This window comes from Pseudogymnoascus destructans (genome assembly GCF_001641265.1).
Source record: "Pseudogymnoascus destructans isolate 20631-21 unplaced genomic scaffold scaffold_16, whole genome shotgun sequence".
In the NCBI taxonomy this organism is placed as follows: domain Eukaryota; kingdom Fungi; phylum Ascomycota; class Leotiomycetes; order Thelebolales; family Thelebolaceae; genus Pseudogymnoascus; species Pseudogymnoascus destructans.
In genome coordinates this window covers 793,846-810,713 of record NW_020167535.1, presented here as the reverse complement: position 1 = coordinate 810,713, position 16,868 = coordinate 793,846, and the positions used below count along the sequence as shown (strand labels likewise).

Below are 16,868 nucleotides of genomic sequence, written 5' to 3'. Positions count from 1 at the left end.
TTGGGTTATTGCTGTTACTGAAAATGGCTGGACTACAAACGAGAGAGGCATGGATTGGATTTAGCATTTTGAGAAGCACACAAAGCTATGGAGTGTTGGTGGTTATCGCTTGTTAGTCCTTGATGGTCATGAGAGCCACCACTCGGACCAGTTTAAGGAGTACTGCAAAGAACACAACATTATAACTCTCTGTATACCTGCTCATTCCTCTCATCTACTCCAGCCACTTGATATTGGCTGTTTTAGCCCATTGAAAAGGGCTTATGGTCGGCAAATTGAAGATATGATGCAGGCTCATATTTCTCATACTACTAAGGATGACTTTTTTCCTGCCTTCTACGCTGCATTTAACATTGCAATGACACAAAGCAACATTCAAGGAGGCTTTCTGGGGTGCTGGACTTTTTCCCATTCGACCCTGAGAGTGTGATCTCTACACTTGATCTTAAGTTAAAGACACTAACGCCTCTAAGCTCCCGCCTAAGTACTGCTCAACCTTGAGGTTTTCCAAACACCAAACAACCTAATTAAAGCCTCATCACAGTCTGCCTTCATTAAAACTGAATTGCGCATGATCAAAATAGCTCTCCAACCTCAATCTATACAGCTGTTAACCAGTTTACAAAGGGTACATCGCAAATAATGCATCAATTAGCATTGTTGAAGGCGGAGAACCAGAACCTACGACAGGCAAATGAAGTGCTAAGCAAGCACCAGAGAGCTAAAAAAACACGATTACAGCAAGGAGGATCACTTAGTCAACAAGTAGCACAGGAGCTACAGGACGAGAGGGATGTTGTACAGCAAGTAGAGCAAGAAACAAGGGCGAGTAGTGGTCGGAAGCCAAGGGAAGAAACCCGCGCACGTCGCTGTAGCAAGTGTGGTGGGACTGGACATGCGCGCACTTGTTAGATTGTAATAGATACATCTGAGTAGTTTCAATTGATTTCTAGTTTTGTGGTGGATTTATAGCAATTCCTGTGGGGTAGTCGCGATATTTTGGCCGGTTCGCTTGTTTGGCCAGTTCGTTATACATGTACGTTATAGCCTAGTATTCATGTTTATATTCGAATTGCTAACCCTGGACCTAATATATGCAAGTATATCCGCTTTATGGTATCCCCTAAAAATATGCCAAACCAAATGCCTCTACAAAATGATATATGGATCCCGTATGTATAAGGCCCTCATACAATGTCCTTTTCCCCAGCCGTCTTCGTCTCCGCAGCCGCCTTCCTTTCTCTGGCCTTCCGTTCTTCAGCCTCAAGGCCAGTCTCGACCTTCTCGTGAACCTTGCTAAGTTCACGCCCCTTGATAAACACACAAGAAATAAGCCCCCCCGCTGCAAATGCGACAGCTGTAAGCCAAACATTCCTCAAAGATGCATAATATGCTGCTCTTGCTATATCTCTTTGGAGGGCAGGGAGAGTGTTAACAAAGAACACACTCGATTCCGCGTTCTTCCCTGACAGCATTTCAGCTGCTTGCGGACTGAGGCTGGCTTTCAGATGAGGCTCCTCCTTGAGCATGCTGTTCTGGAAGACGACGTTTCCGACCACAACGCCAATAGCCGTCGCAAGGTTGCGAGTAAATCCGAGTGTTGCCGTAACAGAGGCGTAGTGATGCGGTTTCACCTGGTTTTGTAGCGCCAGCAAGAGACTCTGGAAGTTAGGACCAACGCCTAATCCGCAGATGATCTGATAGATGATGATCTTTGACCATGTCTTGCCAAGCGGGAGGTCGTAAAGGAGCCCAAAGCCGACGATGGATAAGGTAAAGGCTCCACGGATGCAATCCATATAGCGACCGGTTTTAGAGATGTACAAGCCTGTGCCGGCAGAGCTGAATGATAAAGATAGAGCAAGAGGGAGCAGCCAGACACCAGATAGAAGAGCCGTGGCCCCCAGGACAGATTGGAAGTAGAGAGGCACGAAAAACGAGCCAATCACCATCATCATGCCGTGGAAAAATACGCCGAGCAAGGATGCGATGTTGGATGGGTTCTCGAACATCTCCAGCGGCATGATTGGGTATTTCGCTACCTTCCACTCGATCGCGAGGAAGACCAGGAAGAGTAGAGGTCCAAATATTAACATGCAGAGAACGATGGGAGAATCCCATGGGTGAATGACGCCACCGAGAGTTAGTCCCAGGAGAAACATCACAGTCGCGCCTGCGATTGAAATGCTTCCAAGCCAGTCAACCACCAACAGCCCTGTGACAACGGGCGTCTTTGGGGTGTCGAGATGCAGCAAAAAGGCAATGATGAAAAATGCCACGCCGGTTATAGGCACTATAGCTCAGTTAGTTGGTGTTTGACAGGCATGCGAATGGAGTGGCTTACGGTTAATATAAAAGCACCATCTCCAAGATACCTTCTCCGTCAGGACTCCACCAAGAATGGGCCCAATCGCACTTGCAAACGCCCATGTCATGCCGATAAATCCGTAATATTTCGCGCGATTCCTAGACAGTCAGCATAAGTGCATAGTAACCGGTACATGTAAACTCACCTCATGGAGAATAAATCCGATATGCAAATGTTCACCAACGTCAACAGACCTCCTCCGCCAAGACCCTGCACAGCCCTTCCAGCAATTAACATGTCGATATTTATAGCTGCGGCCGCAAGTGCACTCCCAAAAAAGAAAATTGCCGACACGACCAGCAAGATCGGCTTGCGTCCCCAGATGTCGCTCACTTTGCCCCATATAGGCGTCGATGCCGCGCTGGACAACATGTAGGCGGACCCTACCCATGTGTAGGCCATAGAGGTCTTGAAGTATGAGGATATGGTAGGTAGGGCGGTGGTAACGATCGTGACATCGAGGGCGGCAAGGAACACAGACGCCTGGGATTGTGTTAGTTTAAGTTGCAAACGTAGAAGGGGCAAGAAGAAACTTACGCATAAGGCGAACATGAGAACTGCGGTCTGAAGAGCTGTCCGTTCCCTTTCGGGCTCGAGCGGTGCTGGTGCAACATCTTGATCTGATTCCTTTGGCGTTGTATCTTCATCCCTCGTCTTTGTCGACTCCGTAGCTGGGGAGGCAGCTGGGGAGGGGCTCCTCTCAGGCGCCGTCTTCTTCTCCATTGAAGTGTGGCGATTGGAATTGCAGGTACGACTGCAATGAATTGATTACGATGCTATACAGAGAAAAGAAAAAACCCTACCAGGTGGAAAAAGCTTCGGTTCATATATTAAGCCGCGACAATTATTTATTTATTGAAATCAAAGGCCCGAGTCCACGTACTATGCCCGTAACCAAGGACCTCGTCGGGACGGAGGCAACTAAAACACCGACATTTTAGCGTCATAAAAGTTTCTTTGACGACGCTAATGGTTCGGACCTTTTTTGTGGGGTTACAGGGGCCGAGAAAGCTTAGCCAAAATGCCATCAGATACTGTGATGGCGTACACAACATGACGACGCCTTAGTGTAGACTGGTGAATGTACTGGATACTGAATCCTAAAGATATTGGATTTATTGTACAATATTTACGGCTGATAAGTCTCGGGATACGCGGCAATTATGTTAACTCCGCTTGCTCAGACAGGTCTCAGTCTCGGCTTTACAGCCACATGACTCTGGAAATAGAAATCGAGCACGTATGCAGACTCGAGACATTACCAAGCTGTGGAATTCTTTATGTTGCATTATTGATGTGCAACATTACCTGATAGACGGATATGAATGTGTTACAGAAGTGCGTGGCAGTGTCGGGCGGAATTTCTGTAAGGAAACCCGAGTATGCCTACGTGTGAGACCAGCCGCATGAGGAGACCGCATATGAAGGGAAAGGCTAAAAATGCAGCTATGTATGGGCGCAATATAATATATGAAAGGCACAAATATCTACATTTTAAGCCGACCTGTCATAACCGTCAATGATCTGCATAAGCTCTTCTTATGAAACAGGGGTAATCGGTGTTGTCTGGCGTGGCTACAATAACCCCGCACCGCCTTGTTTACACTCCTTAACCTCCCCCTCTATCCTAAAGCCTAACCCCCCAATCAAACATCAAAATGCCACCCCACGACGGCCTAACATCTCTGAAGGAGTATGACGTCAAGGACTCCAACGTCGAGCTGATTGGCACCGACATCGACCACAACCTCAAGTATGCCTCCGCCGCCACCGAGCCCGCCTGGAACAACGGCGAGGTCGGCGTTGTAGCTGGACTGCGCATCTGGCGCATTGAGGAGTTCCAGGTCGTGCAGTGGCCCAAGGAACGCTATGGCCAGTTTTACGAGGGGGATAGCTATATCGTTCTCCACTCTTACGAGGTTGGTAAGGATGCGAATAAGAAGCTCGGACACGATATCTTCTTCTGGCTGGGCAGCAAGACGACGCAGGATGAGGCGGGCACAGCGGCGTACAAGACCGTCGAGCTCGATGAGTTCTTGAAGGGCGCGGCGATCCAGCATAGAGAGGTGCAGGCGTCACCTTCGGAGGACTTCTTGGCTCTGTTCCCTATTATTAGGATCTTGACTGGGGGCATCAAGTCAGGCTTCCGTCACGTGGAGACGCAGGTTGAGAAGGAGGAGATTAAGACGCTCTTGCGCATCTTTGCGCCAGCGAATAAGAGGGGTGCCGGGATTATGGTATATGAGGTCCAGCCCACCTGGGAGAGTCTCGATGAGGGCGACGTGTTTGTCTTGGATACGGGCATTAAGATCTGGGTGTGGCAGGGGAAGAAGTGCAGCCCTATGGAGAAGGCGAAGGCGGCACAGGTGGTGCATGATATGACTCGCGCGAAGTACATCGACGTGGAAGTTCTATCGCAGGCAGAATCAAGGTCTAGAGTCGTGGTTGGCCTGTTAGGAGGCAAGGACGTTACCCAACAGGAGCTACAATGCCCCAGGCCCGTCTTGACAGCGGAAAAGCAGGGTACCGAGGCTGGACGACCAACTAGATTATTCCGACTCAGCGATGCGTCGGGTCAATTAACTCTTGATCTCATCAAGGACGGAGAAGCTATCCTGAGATCCGACCTTAACGGCGATGATGTCTACATCCTCGACGTCGGGAAGGCTATCTGGGTCTGGAGAGGCCAGGGAGCTAGCAAGGCAGAGAAGGCTATGTGGATCAAGGTTGCTCAGATGTATATGAACTCGCTTTTGGGTGCATCTTTGACTCCGATTGCGACGGTTTTGGAGGGTAACGAGAGCTTGGCTTTCTGGAGGGCGATTGAGGTTTAGAATTGGATACCAAATAGGATACACGGCCATTCTAGGGATCAGATAGACATTGACTCCGCGTATTTCTTCGGCTTGCACAGTATGCTCTTAACTTGAACTTGGAAGCCCCCAATATCTACTTCGCTCACTAACATGTAATACTGGCGTTAAAGCCCGCTATGATTAGTTGCCTGGTACTTTATAAAATACTCAAAAAACTGAAACTTGTTAAGGTACGATGTGTTCTATCCTTCCATTTGAAACATTGGAAACTATTGTGACGGACTTGGGAGATATTCTGCACTGCGCCCTCCTCGGCCCCCCTCGTCCTTCACGACTAGGCTGCGCACTGGGTACTCACCAGTCGAGTAGTAGAATTTTTACTCACCCAGCTGAGTTACTCACTCATATCCCGAGTATTTTTGAATGAGGATTACTCGCTTGCTGAGTACCTAGTATGGGTCTTGGCAACTCAGTTATATCACATGTTTGATTAGCCATTACTTATGTTAAAAATGGGGCGCGACTTCATTGATCAAGATGCCATAACTCCATAACTCCATTCCCATATTGTTGATGTCCTATTCCACACTATAAGCTTTGGCCTTTAGGTACCAGGTTACCAGAAGGTTGCCAGAACTCATCTGACCTTCATTCCTGGATGAGAGACATTTCCATCGATTAAGCCCACAGCTCCATGATTAAACATCATATCCCGCAAACGCTGAACCAATATCATATCCTTTGCCTGAATTGTCACTCTCTTTGCATGAATAGCGATGAGGTTTGTCACTATAAGTGTTAGTATGTCCCTGTCTGTAAGGATGCCTCCGTACCTAGATACTCGAAGAACCTGTCTCAGAACTGTTACGGTCACTACAAGCATGGAATCCGGCTCGGTGGGGTTTCGAACCAGTAGAGGAGCATATAGCGAGTTACACTATAGTGGGGGACGGTAAGTGTATAGGGTTCAGGGCCGATGTAGACCTGTTGCGGTGGAAGGATCAGGGCTAGGGTTGGGATAACCGAGTCAGGCCCGTTTCGGGAGTTAAGGAAACAGACTCAACGGGGTTCCCCCTTCATCTTTTTTGTATCCTTCGTAGTAGACCTATAGGATAGCATCCGTTTAGCCTCCGACTCGCACTCTCATATGCTATTACTGTGAGCTGGGTGCCCTGTGTCCTTACACTGTCACTATGTTTAAACATCATACTCTCAAATTCTCGAATGAGAAAGCATTCAGCAGCTTCCTGAAGAGCTAGGATAGCAGATTGCTGGAAGCAAAGATTGGACTTGAAGTCTTCTGTGATTTCCCTAACAAGACGCTGGAATGGGAGCTTTGGGATAATTAGGCTAGTATCGAGTTGCTGTCTTCTGATATTGCGGAGAGCCTTGGTGCCTATATGTTTATTAGAGAGTTCTGGTAATCCTCTGGTAATCCTCTTACCAGACTTTGCACGGCGCGTGGCCTTCTTGTCATACTGACATTCGTTGCACTCAGTTTCCTATCAAACTCAAGAGCAAACTTAGAAATCTCCTCCTCAAACCTACAAGTCACTATACATATTTTGGCTTGTCACACCAACAACAAGAGCAATACTACTCAACGTTTGCTACAACCCTCTATGATTCATTACACGTCATCGCCCCTTAGTTACTGGGCTGATATTACCACATAGCATATCTCTACACCCTCTATGATTCATTACATGACATCACTCCTTAGTTACTGGGCTAATACTACACATGACATATCTCTATCAACTAGAGGCCTAGGAACATGAACGATAGCTCCAAAAGCTTCTACAACTGTCTATGATTCATTACACGTCATTGCTCCTTAGTTAACCACAAGATTGGTTAAGTTATGACATAATCTGTCTATAGGGGTACTCTGACCTTGGACCTCCTTTCACCTCCTATAGGCTAGGAACCTAGGAGATGGTTCTATGGGATTCTCTTACGTCGACTACAGTTACCAAGCCTGGTTAGTCATGGAAAGTATTGAAAAATGAGAGAACTACACTCCTTTAGCATAAATAGGATTGCCCTTTCCTTAAGAAAGGGCAAGCAGACAATACAGTAAATCAACTATCACATACTTCCACGTCTTTTCCAAGCTTCCAAGCATTGATCTTGTTACTCCTTGTTTCTGAAAAGTCAGTGAGGTATTAACCTCTGACTTACCCCTGAGTTCCCAGACTCAACATTTGTTGCAACTTGTCTGAACCACTTCACTACATCACACACCTGATTGCTGCGTTGTGGAATAGTCTAAGCTACAACCCTTTGGCTCTGTTTCCTAAGACAGTGTGTTGTCTTAGTAAATTCATCCCTTCCTTGGGTGGCTAGATTCTTACATCTGGTGTGTAATGGTGGGTGCACCAGATGTGAGAATCTAGCCACCCAAGGAAGGGATAAATTTACTAAGACAACACACTGTCTTCGAAAACAGAGCCAAAGGGTCGTAGCTTAGACTATTCCACAACGCAGCAATCAGGTGTGTGATGTAGTGAAGTGGTTCAGACAAGTTGCAACAAATGTCGCACCAGATGTGAGAATCTAGCCACCCAAGGAAGGGATGATTTTACTAAGACAACACACTGTCTTAAGAAAAAGAGCCAAAGGGTCGTGCTTAGACTATTCCACAACGCAGCAATCAGGTGTATGATGTAGTGGAGTGGTTTAGACAAGTTGTAACAAATGTTGAGTCTGAGAACTCAGGGATAAGTCAGAGGTTAGCACCTCACTGACTTTTCAGAAACAAGGAGTAATAAGATCAATGCTTGGAAGCTTGGAAAAGATGTGGAAGTATGTGATAGTTGATTTACTGTATTGTCTGCTTGCCCTTTCTTAAGGAAAGGGCAATCCTATTTATGCTAAAGGAGTGTAGTTCTCTCATTTTCCAATACTTTCCATGACTAACCAGGCTTGGTAACTGTAGTCGACGTAAGAGAATCCCATAGAACCATCTCCTAGGTTCCTAGCCTATAGGAAGTGAAAGGAGGTCCAAGGTCAGAGTACCCCTATAGACAGATTATGTCATAACTTAACCAATCTTGTGGTTAACTAAGGAGCAATGACGTGTAATGAATCATAGACAGTTGTAGAAGCTTTTGGAGCTATCGTTCATGTTCCTAGGCCTCTAGTTGATAGAGATATGTCATGTGTAGTATTAGCCCAGTAACTAAGGAGTGATGTCATGTAATGAATCATAGAGGGTTGTAGAGATATGCTATGTGGTCATATCGGCCCAGTAACTAAGGAGCAATGACGTGTAATGAATCATAGAGGGTTGTAGCAATCGTTGAGTAGTATTGCTTTTGTTGTTGGTGTGACAAGCCAAAATATGTATAGTGACTTGTAGGTTTGAGGAGGAGATTTCTAAGTTTGCTCTTGAGTTTGATAGGAAACTGAGTGCAACGAATGTCAGTATGACACGTACGCAATGTTCGCTGGGGGTTAAAAGGAAATCACGATATGCTGACTCAATGTTCTGATGGTTGCATATATCAAGCCGTGCCTGGATGTATGCCTCCATCCATTCATACTTCTGTATGCGCGCAAGTTGCACTTGGTTGAGTGGGGAGAGCGCTGCTGTAGACGCTTTTTTAGCGGGCCGAATATTACAACATCCAGTGGTTGTAGTAAGTGTGATGTATGAGGGGGAAGTATCAGTAATACAATATGGTTCTACATGCAATGTGCAATGAAACTCCCGCTAATGTGTGAGTCGTGGCCGTCGCATATAAGAAGCCGGTGCTGACCATCTGCTTTTGTGCGTGTTGTTGGCTCGAAGATGCGTTTTAACCACTCCAACCCATGGAGGTTGCTTGTCCAGCCTTTTGTATTCGCAGAGAAGAACCACTGGTTGATGACTGCAGGCGGAATCCATGATTGGAGAACGTTCTTGCCCTTAAAGATCCTGAGGGGTGGGAGGATGGTTCTGTCTGTGCAGATGCACTCGACCATCAAAACCCATTCCTGATGGCCAGGATGCGCTTGATGCTTCGTACGAAGTATTGAATCAAGTATAATTCGAGTAGATTCCATTGTCCCAATCGAAAATCTGGATTTATCCATGTTATATGTGTTCTCTTGTGTGATTGCAAACTGTTGAACCACCTCAGTGTACGCGTCAAACCATGCCGTAAGCACTGGTTTTGTTGCACCCGTCCATGCATACAGTTTTGATCCGTCGCCCAATAGCGACCTGTAGATGGGGATGTCGTTGTATGAATCGTGGTACCCAGTCGCGACTGAGGGAAAATCGTGGTTGGGGTAGAAGTAAGCTTGGCGTCGCGTCGTCAAAATTGAGTGACCGGTGCGACCAGAGTTCTTCAGCTATTTCCTTCAACAACTGATGCCCCGGAGAATAGCCGCTGATTGTTAGGTTTTTAATCCACTTCAGAAGTATCTGTTCTTGCGCGCCTGATAAATTCTGCTGTTTCTGGCAGGCTTGGGAGCGTGTCAAACCTCCATTGACGTGTCACGTCACTGAACTCTTCAGCAGCCCCAGCACTTTCTCAGCGTGATATGCACTCTTATACTTCTTAGATTGGACATCTAATACTGCCTGGGCTATTAAAGTTTCATGCTCAGCAACACCCAGGCTTTTACGGCGAACCATTGTTGAGTTATTTACAGTTATCAGAAGTCAGCGGGGTAAATTCACCGCGTTACGCCATCCCCTGTGTTACGCCACGACTTACGTTACCTTTAATAAGTCAAATTTATCAAAGTTTAGACTTGTAAAGTACAAAAGGTAAGTTTTACATTCTTATTTTATAAACAAATATACTAATTAATTATAGGGCTCTAAAATGAGCTTAGCAATAGATTAAGGAGTTTTAAAGCTTAGGAAATACTATTCTCCTCTTCATTTTGAGGAGAAAAATAGTACTTTATTTATAGCAACTTTACTAGCAACAGAATTTAGGAGAATCACTTCTCACTTGACTTGGAATGAAGAAGCAAGAATTAAAAAAACTTGGCTTAATAAATTAGGCTATAACCCACAAGCAGAGTTTGATGCTTTAAAAGCTTTAGAAAATGTTTTTGAGCAGTAAGTTATATTACTTAAGATTTATAAAATAATACTAACGTACATGTATAGCGAAAGCGCCAAACAAGCGAAAGCGCCAAAATGATGCGGTGACCAAACCCCCCAACTAAATGTTAAATTCCTCAACAACAAAACATGCCCCATAAAAACGATGAAAGCCAATTAGTGCTAGCTATCCAGGCTATGCAAAGCGACCCAAAGTTACGCCTTCGAGTTGCTGCTAGGATCTATTCTGTGGACCACCGCAAGCTAGGTCGTCATCTAGAAGGTGTACCTTCACGACGCGATATCCAAGCCAACTCACGGAAATTAACTAACCTAGAGGAGTCCGTCCTTGTTCAGTATATACTCGACCTAGCTGCCAAAGGGTTTCCTCCTCGGCTGTCTGTTGTTGAAGATATGGCAAGTCGACTACTTGCAACACGCGACGCGTCACGCGTTGGGTCGCGTTGGGCTTCAAACTTTGTTAAGCGGCGTGTAGAGCTCCAGACACGCTTTCAGCGCAAATACGACTACCAGAGGGCTAAGTGCGAAGATCCAGAAGTTATTAATGGCTGGTTTGAGCTTGTGCGTAACACAATTGCGAAATATGGTATCGATGAAGCAGATATCTACAACTTTGATGAGACTGGGTTTATGATGGGCGTTATCTCAACTGCTATGGTTGTAACAAGCTCAGACGGGCGGGCAAAAGCAAAGAAGGTACAGCCTGGTAATCGGGAATGGGTTACAGTAATCCAAGGCGTTAGTTCTCAAGGTTGGGCAGTACCACCATTTATCATTGTTGCAGGCAAAAACCACCTTACATCTTGGTATGAGAATAGTGGATTTTCAAGCGATTGGGTGATTTCTGTTACTGAAAATGGCTGGACTACAAACGAGAGAGGCATGGATTGGATTCAGCACTTTGAGAAGCATACAAAGGCCCGGAGTGTTGGTGGTTATCGCTTGTTAGTCCTTGATGGTCATGAGAGCCACCACTCAGATGAGTTTGAGGAGTACTGCAAGGAACACAACATTATTACGCTTTGTATGCCTGCTCACTCTTCTCATCTACTCCAGCCACTTGATGTTGGCTGTTTCGGCCCGTTAAAGCAGGCCTATGGTCGGCAAATTGAAGATATGATGCAGGCTCATATTTCTCATATTACAAAGGATGACTTCTTTCCTGCCTTCCACGCTGCATTTAACACTACAATGACGGAAAGTAACATTTGAGGCGGGTTCCGAGGGGCAGGGCTTCTTCCATTTGACCCTGAGAGAGTGATATCTACACTTGATCTTAAGTTAAGGACACCAACGCCTCCAAGCTCCCGCCCAGGTACTGCTCAACCTTGGGTTTCTCAGACACCAAACAACCCAATTGAAGCTATGTCACAGTCTACATTTATTAAAACTCGGATTTCACGCCATCAAAATAGCTCTCCAACCTCAATCTATGCAGCTGTTGACCAGTTTACAAAGGGTGCATCGCAAATAATGCATCAATTAGCACTGCTAAAGGGAGAGAACCAAAACCTACGACAGGCAAATGAAGTACTAAGCAAGCGCCGGAGAGCTAGGAAAACACGACTACAGCAAGGAGGATCACTTAGTCAACAAGGGGCGCAAGAGCTACAGGATGAGAGGGATGTTGTGCAGCAGGTAGAGCAGGAAATAAGGGCAAGCCGTGGTCGGAAGCCAAGGGAAGAAACCCGTGCCCGTCGCTGTGGCAAGTGTGGTGAGACTGGGCACAATGCGCGCACGTGTCAGATTGTAATAGACACCTCTGAGGAAGAGGACTCCGAGTAGTTTCAATTGATTTCTAATGTTGTGGTAGATTTATCGCAATGTTTGTCGTGAGGGTAGATAATTTTGGCGCTTTCGCTTGTTTGGCGCTTTCGCTATACATGTACGTTAACTAATGTACATGTATAACGAATCGGCCACCCAAGCGAGTCGGCCACTTTCCACCGACCACCTATATATTATATAAATCAATTCAACTACAACGCCTTAAATCAATTAAAACTACTCAGAATCGCCATCTTCAGACGTCTCCCAAACTACCTGACAAGTTCGCAAATTATGACCAGTTTGGCTGCAGTTGCCACAACGCTGAGTACGTAGCTGAGCCCGCTCTGTAGATGCTAGGAGAGAAAATACACGTAGGGAGGGTAGTTCCCTCCCTACGTGTATTTTCTCTCCTAGCATCAACTATACCCTTTTCTAGCCATATCGCATTAGCTTCAGGTGCTGAAAGCGAACCTCCAAGCTGTAGGCGGCTCTTTCTAGCCCTCTGGCGTTTGCTTAGTAGCTCATTTGCTGTACAAAGCTCCTGGTTCTCAGCTTCAAGAAGGACTAGTCTGTGTGCTAGCATTGAGATACCTTTAGCCTGGGCGTCAACTACATTATATAAATGGGTTGGAGAGCTACCCTGATGCCTAGCAATCCTAGATTTCAAGGTAGTAGAGCTTTGTACAGCCTCAATTGCTGTAGTTGGCATTTTTAGACCCCAGGAGGTAGCGGTTCCTGGCCGAGAGTTTGACGGTGTAGGCGTTCTAGGCTTAAAATCCAGCTGAGAAATTACTGTTTCAGGGTCGTATGGAACAAGGCCAGTTGCTCAGAAGCCAGCTCGTACATTCTCTTCTCCCATTGAAGCAAAAAAGGCCTGCTGGAAGGCAGGAAAGAAGTCGTCTTTAGTAATGTGAGTTATATGCCTCCGCATCATCTGCTCAATTGCCTTGCTATACGAAGCTCTTAAAGGGCTAAAACAGCCTACATCGAGAGGCTGGAGGATATGCGATGAATGGGGAGGCATGCAAAGTGGTATAATATTGTTAAGCTTGCAGAAATCGTCAAATTCAGTAGCCCGGTGGCTGTTGTGGCCGTCAAGGATTAGAAGTCTATATCCACCAGTTGTACGAGGCTTAGTACATCCCTCAAAGTGATTCAACCAATCTAGGCCTATAGCGTTTGTAGTCCAGCCATTTTCGCTCAGATGGATCCGCCAGGTTGGTGGGAATTGGCCGTTGGTATACCAGGAGAGGAGGTGATATTTGCCCTTAACAATGATATATGGCGGCATTGCCCAGCCATCTGCACATACACCCTGGATTACAGAAACCCATTCCCGATTGCCAGGCTGCTTTGTACAAGGTCTGTCCCATCGATCAGAGGTTGTTACAACCTCAGCATGTGAGAGCATTCCCATCAAAAACCCAGTCTCATCAAAGTTGTAGATGTCTGAGTTGACAATACCGTATTTTGAAATTGTATTCTGTACAAGTGCAAACCAAGCTTGTATAATCTTAGCTAGGGCCCTCTGGTAGTCAATTCGACGTCGAAAACACATATTAAGGGCTGGTTGGCGTCGTACGAAGTTCCCTGCCTATCGTGAGCCAACACGTGTTGCGTCGCGTACCCCAAGGAGGCGATTGGCCATATCTTGTATATCTTCGAGCCGGGGCAGAAATCCTCGCTCAATTAGATCAATAATACGATCAAGAAGCACACTCTCTTCAGTATTGGTTAACTTCCTCCCATTTGCAGTTATATCGCGTCTTGATAGTTTTCCAGCGCGTCGGTCAGCCAAAGTCGCCCGGGGAACCTTATGATACCTGCTGCAGCTCGTTCGGTAAGTTTAGGGTCGTTTTTAAGAGCTTCAATTGCTAGGATTATACGGCTTTCGTTTGAAGTAGATTCCATTTTTGTAGGTAGAGGGAAATAGTTGCAAAGTAAAAGGTGGTGGAAATGGTGGAAAGTGGCCGACTCGCTTGGGTGGCCGACTCGTTATACATGTACGTTATTTATAGAACTTCACAACTTGATTTTGATAATGAGCTACCTCTTCTTAAAAATAAAAATCAAGAAGAAGATAACTCTTTAGATGACTTTGAAAAGGCTTTATATTCACAAAATCTAAATGAGGATTTAGAGACAGAGATTACTCTTTACTTTTTAGAACCTACTTCTCATTTTAAAGTAAGTGCCCTTTTATACAACTTTATTTATATTAATATTTATAGATCTCTCTATTAGACTTTTGGAAAGCAAACAGGAGTAGATTCCCTATCTTATCTACTATTGCTAGAAGTTATTTACAAATACCTGCTACTAGTGCTCCCATAGAGAGCTCTTTTAGTATAGAAGGACTAATTATTTCTAAGATTAGAAATAAGTTATCTAAGGATGTTTTTAAAGTAATAACTTGCTTAAAGAGTTGGGGGTTTATAGAGGATGAGGAAGAAGAGTTAGTAGAAGTTTTAGTTAAATTAGTAGTCTAGTAATGTACATGTATAACGAGCCGGCCAAACAAGCGAACCAGCCAATCCATTTTACACCTTAAATCACGAATTTCATAACTTAATATCTCAACAACCCTTTAATAATAAGTTATGAAATTCGTGATTTAAGGTGTAAAATGGATTGGCCGGTTCGCTTGTTTGGCCGGTTCGTTATACATGTACGTTAATCGTTGGTTCTCAAACCACCGCCTGGAGGCGGTTGGCGAAAGCGAACTGGGACGCGAAAGCGATTGTGGGACACTTCGGGAGCGGACTCACGACGCGACACGACCGACCATGAACACGACTGACAACGTAACAATGCTGTAAATATATATAAGTTATAGAATTAAATAATTAAAAAAGATTTGGATCAATATTGTCAGGCAGTGATTGATCATCACAGCCACCGTCACTTGCATCGTGAATCATGTCGTAGTCCAAGCCTGCAAAGTTCACGTACCCACTCTCCTCGATGGCTAACAGTTGGTCCGCCTCCTCCTCCTCCTCACGTTTCTTCTGTGTAACGTCCGGGTCAATGATTTCTGTATGTAAGCCAATTGGTGGCTCCGTGTCTGGGTTACTTTTTTGAAATTCATGTAGGTCCTTTTTCCGTGTACGTTCTGCCTTCCGTGCATCGATGCCAGCACGGAGCTGCATCTTACGCTCAACGTTCACCATGCGTGTTCTCTCTCTTTTCTCCCGTGCTTCTTCTAAAAGTTGCTCCTTTACCTTCTTCTCATAAATCCTTTGCCGTGCATGTTCAACTGTAATAGCACCGCCTTTTTGAATAGATTTCCGACTTCTAACCTTCCGCTGTCGTTGCTCAGTCATAATAGTAGTAATTTGTACAAGCTCTGACTGGAACAGCTCAGCCTCTGTTAACTGAGTTTGGATTTCAGTATAAGAAGATGCCCACTTTTGCCGTGACGGTGAACTAAGGATCTTATCAAATGTTTGACTCCATGTTGAAAGATCATAACTTGCTTGAAATGCGCGTTGTGGTGTTTCTAAAACTTCTGGTTTTGCATATATAGCAACCTTCTCTTGAATCTTTTCATAGTTAGGTGGCCAAATACCTGCATCTCTAAAAGACTTGATACAGTTACCCTTTGTAAATGTCTGCTTACGGATAGTAGACAAGTCTCTAAAGAAAGATATAACATTATAATCTGTATCAAAATTCCGGATTGCTTGTTGAATTGCACGTCGGTGCCAATGTTTATATTGTGCAAACACAGTAACATCTAGCGGTTGTAGAATATGCGTAAGATGAGACGGAAACACATGTAAGTGTATATTGTGTTGATGTGCAAGTATTATAAACTCTGGAACTTCATGTGAGACATGAGAGTCCATTATTAACAATTTCGTTCTTATAGACGGTGTATGTTGAATAAAATGCTGTAGATATTCCATTGCAAGCTCAGAGTTTGTATATCCGGAATCGGATACTGCAACTTTCTCATCACCGTGTAGATTGTCATGGTACCAACTTTCCATGTGTAATTTTCCTTGTATAATAAGGAACGGTGGAAGTGCAATGCCAGCAGCTGAAATTGTCTCTATAACTGTAAGACTTTGTCTGTTCTCTGGAGCTTGTATATAAAGCTATAAATATTAGAATAATATAAAGTAAGATAAGTAGAAACAACTTACCTCCTTTACTGCAGATGGTACCAACACATGTTCACCGGTGCTCATTCCTACACGGAATCCAACTTCATCAAAGTTGTAGATATCACCTGCAGTAATATCTAGTTGATTACACACATCTTTAAATTCATAAAACCATTCTTTAATAGCTGATACTTCATGAGATGCAACCCGTGCTGCTTCAATTGGCCGGGTTTTTATTGTATGGAAGTTGTGTTGTTGTGTCTTAATCCATGTCTGGAACCACCGTTGTGATGGTGGTGCACGTGTTGGAGTTTCTGCTGCACGTAGTTGGCAGATGGCACTGAACACCATAGGCTTAGTTGCACCGTACCCATTTTCGTACGAGCGTTGGATGTATCTTTGTATAGCTGTAACTTGTACATCAGACAGTACTCTGTTCTGGCCTCCGCGTGGCACAGCGGTGCGTTGTGGTGATGCGCGTCGTTGTCGTAGTCGTATAGTCCGGAGCGTACTTGGGTTTACTCTGTACATCCGTGCTACTGTAGCACTCTTCTCTGTTGGGTTTTCATTTAAAAATTCAATGGCATTTAAAAGAGCTTCATTTTTATTTACTTCAACTACCGGCATAGTTGTGGTTGTAGTTGTGCTCGTTGTCGGTCATGTTCATGGTCGGTCGTGTCGCGTCGTGAGTCCGCTCCCGAAGTGTCCCACAATCGCTTTCGCGTCCCAGTTCGCTT

At 45.1% G+C, this 16,868-nt stretch overlaps 2 protein-coding genes across 2 annotated transcripts; one reads left to right on the top strand and one right to left on the bottom strand.

Moving 5' to 3' along the window:
• Positions 1 to 1,047: 1,047 nt before the first annotated feature.
• Positions 1,048 to 3,218, bottom strand: VC83_06016 (uncharacterized protein). The gene is made up of 4 exons (XM_024469622.1): positions 2,906 to 3,218; positions 2,514 to 2,851; positions 2,345 to 2,466; positions 1,048 to 2,293 (listed from the first exon to the last, which is right to left on the bottom strand). The coding sequence occupies exons 1-4, from the start codon at positions 3,089 to 3,091 to the stop codon at positions 1,188 to 1,190; spliced, it is 1,752 nt and encodes a 583-aa protein (XP_024322486.1). The 5' UTR covers positions 3,092 to 3,218; the 3' UTR covers positions 1,048 to 1,187.
• A 776-nt stretch (positions 3,219 to 3,994) lies between these two features.
• Positions 3,995 to 5,404, top strand: VC83_06015 (uncharacterized protein). Its single transcript, XM_024469621.1, has 2 exons — positions 3,995 to 5,281; positions 5,355 to 5,404. Exon 1 carries the CDS (start codon positions 4,027 to 4,029, stop codon positions 5,200 to 5,202), a length of 1,176 nt encoding a protein of 391 aa, XP_024322485.1. The 5' UTR covers positions 3,995 to 4,026; the 3' UTR covers positions 5,203 to 5,281; positions 5,355 to 5,404.
• Positions 5,405 to 16,868: the final 11,464 nt, after the last annotated feature.

What these genes read in the sequence shown, in the direction of transcription:
- VC83_06016 (XM_024469622.1), bottom strand. Translation starts at nt 3,091, where the DNA reads ATGGAGAAGAAGACGGCGCCTGAGAGGAGCCCCTCCCCAGCTGCCTCC. An exon ending in TTCTCATGTTCGCCTTATGC is followed by an intron (nt 2,852 to 2,905) that starts GTAAGTTTCTTC and finishes ACACAATCCCAG; the next exon opens with GCGTCTGTGTTCCTTGCCGC. An exon ending in ATGGTGCTTTTATATTAACC is followed by an intron (nt 2,294 to 2,344) that starts GTAAGCCACTCC and finishes ACTGAGCTATAG; the next exon opens with TGCCTATAACCGGCGTGGCA.
- VC83_06015 (XM_024469621.1), top strand. Translation starts at nt 4,027, where the DNA reads ATGCCACCCCACGACGGCCTAACATCTCTGAAGGAGTATGACGTCAAG.